The sequence below is a fragment of the Corylus avellana genome, chromosome 3, assembly GCF_965113065.1.
Source record: "Corylus avellana chromosome 3, dhCorAvel1.hap1.2, whole genome shotgun sequence".
NCBI lineage: Eukaryota > Viridiplantae > Streptophyta > Magnoliopsida > Fagales > Betulaceae > Corylus > Corylus avellana.
The window spans coordinates 21,818,733-21,828,208 of record NC_142492.1 but is presented as its reverse complement, the minus strand read 5'-3'; the positions used below and the strand labels follow the sequence as shown (position 1 = coordinate 21,828,208).

The 9,476-nt window shown below is 31.6% G+C and overlaps 1 protein-coding gene across 1 annotated transcript; it reads left to right on the top strand.

Annotated features, from left to right (window-relative positions):
- Nucleotides 1-7,765: 7,765 nt before the first annotated feature.
- Nucleotides 7,766-8,539, top strand: LOC148586910 (uncharacterized). Its single transcript, XM_088514391.1, has one exon. The coding sequence runs from the start codon at nt 7,766-7,768 to the stop codon at nt 8,537-8,539; it is 774 nt and encodes a 257-aa protein (XP_088370517.1).
- The last annotated feature ends 937 nt before the right edge of the window (nt 8,540-9,476 follow it).

Below are 9,476 nucleotides of genomic sequence, written 5' to 3'. Positions count from 1 at the left end.
GGAGAGTTATTAGTTAGTGGGCAAATGAGAAGATTAGCGCGTCCTCCTTTTGTAGGATTGGCTGAGTGAACGGTGTTGACGAATCTGATGACGCTAAAGATATTATTCATCATTGTTGTGTACGGTAACAATAGTTGGCATCAAAGTCAAGTTCTACGATGGCTAGGATTGACACATATTCTGCGAAATTCGACGTGATGAAGTTCGATAGATACATTAATTTCGGGTTATGGTAGAGACGTGTCAATGATTTGTTAATGCAAAAAATGATGGTAAAGGCATTATATGGGACAAAACCAGAAGATATGCCGAACATAGACTGGAAGACACTTGAGGCTAAAGCGGTGGCTACTATTCGGCTTTGTCTGGGAATGACGTGATGTATCATGTCATGGATGAAGAATCTTTGGCAGTAGTTTGGTTGCAACTGGAAATATTAAATATAACATAAAATCTAACATTGCTCTTAGCAATTTGGAGAGTCTAGCTAAAATATCATTATCATAATTAAGTAATAGCTAGAGCAAAGTCAAGAGAGATATAAATGCGTTGAGCTTTGCAATATTGAATTTATCCATTGAAAACGATGAGGAATAGAATCCCTCTCCTTTAATTCAGGGACAAAATTAGGAAGACAGGATCCCTAGAATTCGTTTTGGGCTCTTAAGATACAATGGATGGTCAAGATTCAAAATTTGAGTTTCTCTAATTTTGAAAGAATTCTAGGAGATCCTTATCTGATGCTGAAGGCCGTGGCTCATGCTCCCAAAAAAAAAAACTGTTCAAAAAAAATTATAAATGTAATAATATCTACCATATATTACATAAAAAATATATTGACATGTAATTTAAAAATTTTAAATAAGCTATATCTTTTTTATGAATTAGATCAAATTTTGTAAACCAATCACTATACATCTTTACACTTCTGCATTAAACAAGGGACAAGCAGAAACCAAAATTTAAAACAAGCTTCAAAATCTAAACTCGTAGATTTTAGTCTTCCTATACATCAAAACAAATCAACCTATATATATATATATATATATCAGAATATTGGGGTCCCCATCTATATAAAACGAATGCAACATTATGTCATTATCTAGCTCTAATCTTCCTAAATTTAGCTTTGCCCATCGGACGAAATCTAACCCCCCATTTAATTTTCTACAGATTTGATAAGATATATAATGAGAAAGAGTTTTTATTGATCATTTAATGGTGTGGGGGATATAAATTATACACACGTCGTTACTGTAGCCACTAGTATATCTTTCCTCGCGGACCATGAACAAATGCGTGATGGATAGATTTCAACTATATTTTTGGCTCTGGCGAATCTTTAGTACTATTATTGTACTCTTCGATCTTTACAAATGTGCGGTTGATAGATTTGAAGTACATATATATACTTATATATATAGGCTCTTTCTTTCTTTTTTTCTAAGCACATATATGGGTAGGGCTGTTAAGTGAGCGAAGCGTCTCGCGAGCAAGCTCGGGCTCGGCTCGCATAAGATCGACTCGTGCTCGACTCGAATATTATATGAAGCACTTCGTGAACATAAATCCTAGCTCGAATATTAAACGAAACAAGCTCGGCTCGACTCGGCTAACTCGTGAGCAGCTCGTGAGCTCGGCTCGTATATTTTTTATTAAGTAACAAATAACAATATATAATCAACATTACTCATTTACTCAATAATAACAAATATATTATATACCTTTGTTTTTTTTTTTGTTATTTATGTATGTGTGTATATATATTATATATATAATATATGTATATATTAATATAAAAACATATAAGAAATATATATATATATATATATATATATATATATGATATTGTCATTAATCATTTTATCATATGATATAATCATATAGTACAACCGCACAAGTTATTGTGTCATTTAATACAAATATTATAATTAGATAGTTTATACTTTGGAAATTGGAATCGTATATATCACATAATCGTTAATCATTATATAATCATATGGTATATCTGCATAAGTTATTGTGTTATTTAATCAATACATTATAATTGTATACTTTATTCTTATAAAACATATATGATGTATCACATGATCTTAGATCTAAGATAATATTAATATTAATTGTGAGATAATATGATCATAAAATTTAAGTATGAGTATACGGCCATTAGATCATATGAATTTATTACTTAGAGTTTGAGTATTTCGGTTTTCTTGCTTCTGTTTTGTAATAAGGCTTGGCCACTTGATCTGCCTACTTGGATGTGAACTGAAGTACTGAACTTTGATCCAGATTTTTTAGGTCGTAGATGTGAATTTTAGTCCAAACCTTTGAGTTGTGGACATGAACTTCATCCTGGCTTTTGGGTTGAAGAGGAATTTGCGCTACCTATGCATTGGATTGCGTCTGTCTTATGTTTGTTTAATGTTCTTTAACATTTTAGTTGATTTTGTATGGATGATTGTGATGTTGGGATTAATCTATTATATTTGTTTAATGTTCTTTAGCATTTTAGTTGATTTTGTTAGTTTTAATTGTAAGGTTGACATTAATCTGATATGTTTGTTTAATATTCTTTAGTATTTTAAGGTGCAAATTATTCTGGATGATTTTTATAATCTAATACATCTAAATTACAAAAAAAAAAAAAAAAAAACAAAGTCGAGCTCGAGCTCGAGCTCGAGCCTGGCTCGAGATCGAGCAAAATAGTCGAGCTCGAGCAGGGTACATAGCCTGTCGAGCCGAGCTCGAGCGGCATAGTCGGGCTCGACTCGAGCTCGAGCTCGAGCCTGACTCCAAAATAAACGAGCCGAGCCTGGACAGCCAAAGCTCGCCCAAGCTCGGCTCGTTCCTGTATATGGGGTCCCTTGACAAATGTGTGGTGGATAATTATTATTATTATTATTATTTTTTTTTTCTTACATGTTTGCACAAAAGGAAAAAAATAGTTTAGAATGATTTGAATTAATAACCTTATTTTTCATGCGTGGTGAATAGATTTTTTTGTATGTATATGAGTCTTGTAAATCCGTATTATTATTATTATTATTATTTTACTAACATTTTTTAATTAATTAAGTGGTATAATAGTTATCCTAGTCTCCAATTCTGACAGTCTTTTCTAAATTTTTAATTCAAGTAATGTCTTGTCTTAAACAACCAAAAAAAATTGCAATCTTTTATAAAACATGACAAAATATTATTATAAATTTTTTTAAAAAAAATAAATAAATTAAAAAAAAAAAAAACTAATAATCCACGGCAGTGGCCATGAGTCATCACTATACCTACGGCGACAGTAGGTTTTTATTATTTTTTGCGTTTTTTTTTTTTTTTTTGAATTTATAAGAATATTTGTCCTCTTGAGACTTCTTGTTGGGATGTTGAATTCTTTTCGTTATCATTGGTAAGCAGCGGAGTATTCGTATACTTAATATTATTGTTTGTAACTACGTACGTACAAGTGTGAAATTTTATATGAGAATCCAACGTAAAATAAAATTGAAAATAAACTTGGGCTCTATTTGTTGAAATTCGATCTTGTTTTCTATCTTTTGTTTTTTTCTTCTTAAAATAAGAATTCCAAAAACCAACTTATACACATAAACTTATTAAAAATACAAAAACAGTTTTTACAATTTATGTCATATCAAAGTATATTTCCAAACAAAAACAAAAACAAAATATATTTTTCAAGACACGCATCAAATGTAGGGATGCAAAGGCGGTTACGGTTAGCGGTTAGTGGCAATAACCGCTAACCGTAACCGCCATAGCGGTTAGTAGATTTCACTAACCACAACTGCTAACCGCTAGGCGGTTAGTGGCTAGCGGTTAATCGCCGGTTAGCGGTTAGTGAAATAGATAACCGCCCGCTAACCGCTTTTTTTAAATTGGGTTTTTTTTGGGCTTTCTTTAGGGCTTTTTGGGCTTTTTTTTACCCTCATTTTTTTTTATTGTATTTTTAATATCTTCTTGGGCCCAATTGCTACAAAAAGTGCCCATATTGAAAAATAAAAAATATTTGACCCAAAATTTACATTTACTTGTACTTTAAAAAAATTTCCTTAAATATTAAATCATAACCAGTTAACTTTTTTTTAAAAAAAAAAAAAAAAAAAAAAAATTCAACACAACATACAAAAAAAAGTTCAGAATTCAGACAACTGTCACAACATATAAAAAAATATATAAAAAAAGTTCAACACAAAGCATATAAAATAAGTTCAAATAAAACATTAAATGATACAAATAAAACATTAAAACTTCATCAATCCTCTCATTTGGTCCTCTAGCAAATTCTGTAGACATTAAAAGAAGAAAAGTTATAATACAAAATACATTAATACATTAATACTTCAATTGTGATTAATGTATTAATGGTTAAATTTCTTTTTCTAAAAAATGTTCAAAAAATACATTAATACTTCAATTGTGATTATAAGTAACACATTGTTGAATCTAATGTCAATTACTTAATTTGATATTATATAATTATATAATCTCATTAAATTATATCATATGATTCATATGATTAATTATTTAAATTCTTATCATATTTACTTATAATCTTTTTTCTTTGAATTGAACTTAATATCTAATGGTAAATGGTAATGTTCAAACTCCTAAATCTTAAATTCCTAAAGTATCTAATAATGCTTTAATTAAATTGTAGACTTGTAGTTATAAGTAATATATTGTTTAATTCAATTGAATCAATTGTGATTATCATTGTACATGAATCATATGATTAACTTGTAGACTTATGACTTATGAGTTATGTCATATTATATAATCATATGATTTAATGATCAAGTCATCACGTGATATAATCATATCAATTATAGTGATAATATATAAATTATTGAAATTATAATGATAATACATTAATACTTAAATTGTGTTTATAAGTAACACATTGGTCATTGTTTAATCCAATGTCAATTACTTAATTTGATATTATACGAATCATATCATCATTGTACATTAATAATATAATTCACTTGAAGTCTTGAATAAAGTATTTGAATTGTCATTGAATCATATGATTAAGTATTGATATTATATATTTATATTATGCATATACATATGTAGACTTATATAGACTTATAAGTTTATAACATACATTGGAAATAAGTCTCTAGATATTTAATTGTTGTATTAGAATGAATTGGTATACTTATGAGTTATGTCATATTATATTTGTATAATTTGTTATTATATAATCAAATGATTTAATGATCAATTTCATGTGATATAATCATATAAATTATAGTGATAATATATTAAAACTCAAATTGTGATTTAATGATCAAGTGATTATGTTATATGTATAAATATTTTTATAATTATAATTATAAAAATATATTATATAAAAATGCGGTTAGCGATTACGGTTAGTAGACCCAATAACGCTAACTGCTAGGCGGTTATGGCGGTTAGGCGGTTAGCGGTTAATGCGGTTAGATGGTTAGGCGGTTAGGCGGTTAGGCGGTTGGCGGTTAGCGGGCGGTTTTTAACTGCCCGCCTTTGCACCCCTAATCACATGACTAACTACTAATCTTTACAAAAATGTGGTGGATAGATTTCTAAGCACATATATCACTAGAAGTGTGTGAAATTTCATATGAGAATCCAACGTAAAATAAAATTGACAAGAAAGTCCGGCTTTATTATTTTGGTTTTTCTTCTTAAAATAAAAATAATTAAACAAAAAATTATTAAAAATATGAAAACAATTTTTACATTTATATCATATCAAAACATATTTTCAAACAAAATATACTTTTCAAAACACACATCACATGACAAACTACTAATCTTTACAAACGTGTGGTGGATAGATTTCAAGTACATATGTGGGATCTTTTTTTTTTCTTTCTTTCTTCTTCTTCTAAGCACATATATATGAGGTCCAGTTGATAAAAAAAACAATACGTCGACAACCAACGTTAATTGAAATTGACAAGAAACTTCAGCTCTATTTGTTGAAATTCTTTTTTTGGTCTTTTGTTTTTTATTCTTAAAACAAAAACATTAAAAAAAAAAAAATTTTACATGACAAAATACCCTTATAAAGTTTTATAGAAAATAAATAAATAAATAAATAAAAATTGGTGATCCACATCAGCGGCCATGGGTCTTCAAACCTATAGCCACCGTGGGTCTTTTTTCTTTATTTATTTTTTTTTTCTCAAAACTATAAGGATATTTGATTTTTTTAAGGAATTTTTTTTTTTTTTTTAGACAAAAATGATAAGTTGCAATTTTTTTGATAATTTTGAAGAACATTGCTTCAAGTGAAAGTTTAGAATGAAGATTACAAATGATCTGAATATGTGTACTTTTCCAATTATATTTCTATCATAGAATTGTATCCTAACGCAATCTAGAGATCAATTACCTAACCTAACCCAAGGTTTCAAAGTAGCCCAAGTCCAATAAAAAACCAATGGGCTCCATTTGAGTTTTACGAGTTGAAGACTAGGCTTGGCTAGGTTGGAAAACTTAGGTTAAGCCTGCATGCCACATCCAATCCAACCAAACCAGTGTATCTAAATTGCAATTCTAAAAACTTGACCATAACTTTAAATTGTTAGGCCTCTCGCGGAATGTCTAGTTCATTGCAAAAGTAATAGCAACTAATAGAAATAGAAGCATGTGGATTAATAAAATAGCTATTCATATTCCTTAGTTTGGTAACAACACATGTAAAAATTATAATTGAATCAAAATTACGAAAATCCCACTATTATTTGTTTTTCAAACTAATATTAAAAAAAAAATGGGTGGCCGACCACCCCAATGGGTGGCTTGACCACCCACTTTATTTTTAATTTTTTTTTTTTAAAAAAAAAATTATATGGGTATTTTAAAAAAAATGTATTTCATTTCTTAAGAATTAACTAAGCCACTCATTTTTAAATGCTTTACCTAATCCTATGTGTATGAGATTAGTAGTTCCATGAGAATAAACTATTTCCATGAATAGTTTGTCACCAAACAAAGCAGTAGCTATACCTAGGATTAGCTAGTCCATTCCAATGGTCTATTCCGCAAACAAAATGGAGTCTTAATCCCTTTGAGATACACTTCATAACGACTGTTACGGGATCATCTTTATTTCAAATAAAATAAATATTATCTATTTTATGGTTATGATTTAAAGTTGATCAATTCATCAGTCTATTTTAGATGCATGAGCTTTAAAACCCAACATGAAATAGATAATATTTATTTCATTTGAAATTAAAAGGATCCTTGTCGGTGAGTAACACTTACCTCAAGTGACTAGTCATTATAACAAAACTAGTAGTCATCAACCATTGAATGTCCTAATGATCATTGATTAAAAAGAACATATCGATGTAATTAAGGAAGATATACAAGGCCCTCTTTTGCATGGCGATCGTGGCATTCGCCAAACCGCTTCCTTGCCCAAATTATGGAAGCTAAATATTATAGGGGTTGTACTTTTCTAGATTCCAAGCTTGGCAACCGGCCCTCTTTTGCATGGCGAAGCATATATAGCTCTTGTGGATTATTGAAAGAGCGTTTGACATAGCAGATTGGGAATGGGTAAAAGGTTCGAATTTGGAAGGACAAATGGCTGCCCCGTCCCTCGACGTTTGTGGTGCAATCGAGGCCGACTCTCTTGGACCCAAATGTAACTGTGAATGAACTTATAGATGATGACACAAAATGGTGGAAGCTTTCTCTGCTGGAAAATTTATTTTCTAAGGAGGATGTCCAAATCATTTTGTCAATGCCGATTAGTGCCTCTTCACAAGATGATGTGTGTATATGGAGGGGAACTAAGAATGGACTCTTCTCAGTGAAGAGTGCGTACTATATTCAAGGGGAGATGGAAGCACTGGAAGTAGCAGAAAGTTCCTTTCAAGGGGGGATTAGCACGGCTTGGAAACAGATATGGGGACTGAAAATACCCAATGTGGAGAAAAATTTTCTTTTGCGAGCGTGTCATGAAAGCTTACCTACCCGACATAATTTATATCGGCAGAAGATTGGTGAAGATTCCTTATGTCCTATATGCGGATTAGAAGAGGAAACTGCTCTTTACATCCTCTGGCAATGTTCCTCTGCTAGAGAAGTGTGGTGTGTGGGACCTAAGGAATTACAGAAGAGTTCAAATTCTGGTTTGAAATTTCTGCAGATCGTTGAAGAGGTTTTTGACAAATGCTCTATGGAGGAGATAGTACAATTTGTAGGGATTGCTCGAAGAATCTGGTTGAGGCGAAACGATGTGGTGCATAGGGGCGCTTTTTTACACCCCAATTTCTTGGTACAACGAACAATCAAAGCTGTTGAAGAGTTCACAATGACGTCAGGACAGAATGAGTCGCAAAAGCTTCCAATTGGAGTACCACGACTGCAGAGATGGACTGCTCCTCTTGCTAGGTGGATGAAAGTGAATTGTGATGCCTCAGTGGATAAGACAAAGGGATGGCTAGGATATGGAGTAACGGTGCGGGGTGAAAGGGGGTTGGTAATGGCAGCACAGTGTAAGACTAATGGGTAACCTTGATCCGACTTTAGCTGAAGCTGGGGCGGTTTTGATGGCTATTCACTTATGTCAAGCGCTAGGTCTCCCTTCGGTACACTTTGAAGGCGACGCACAGCTCGTGGTGAACGGGGTCAATTCATTGGGCACAGATTGGAGTAGGAAGGGCTTAGTGTTGGAAGATATTAAATATGAACTTAGGCTTTTTCGTCAATGGCGAATATCTTTTGTTCGTAGGGAAGAGAATCAAGCGGCACATGCTCTTTCTAAACTAGTTACAATGGCAGAGATAAACCAGATATGAATCAACAAGGTTCCTGATTGTATTCAAGATGTTATTTTGATGGAACATCATGCTTTATCTTCTTGATTTTATCTAATGAGAATGAGATGATTATGTCAAAGAAAAAAAAAAAAGAAAAGGAAGATATACAAGAGATCAACATATTAGAGGTCTTCCCAATAACATCCACTATACAGTATATTCTCTAAGATCCAAGGACTCCATAGTCTTTTTATCCTAAGAAATATACTAATTTAGGCATATCAAAAGTATCTTCTTGGTGGGAATAATATGGCATGCTACATTCTAGAGAAAAAGCTTGATCAAGCTTTTAAGTTTAATTCCGATCCAAATGGAAAACTAGCTAGGTGGAAGGAGAGAGGTGAGGAGATGGATCGAGATGGTTTTTGGTTTAGGAGCAGACCCTCCTAAAAGGGAAGGAGTACCGTACCCAAAGGAAGGGAGTACAGGAGGAGTTGGTACGTAAGATTGGTTATAATGAAATCTTATTTATTCTGGACATCTATAGGAATATTTGAACAGTAAAATATTTTTAATGAATGTGATATTTTATTTTTACCTGCATAGCTAAAATATTTGTAGAGTATGTAGGACCTAAATAAATACAGACTGGATTCTAACACTGATAAAAACATGTGGCTAATTATTCAA

Excerpts from the sequence above, each read along its gene's own strand:
- LOC148586910 (XM_088514391.1), top strand. The coding sequence starts at position 7,766 with ATGCCGATTAGTGCCTCTTCACAAGATGATGTGTGTATATGGAGGGGA.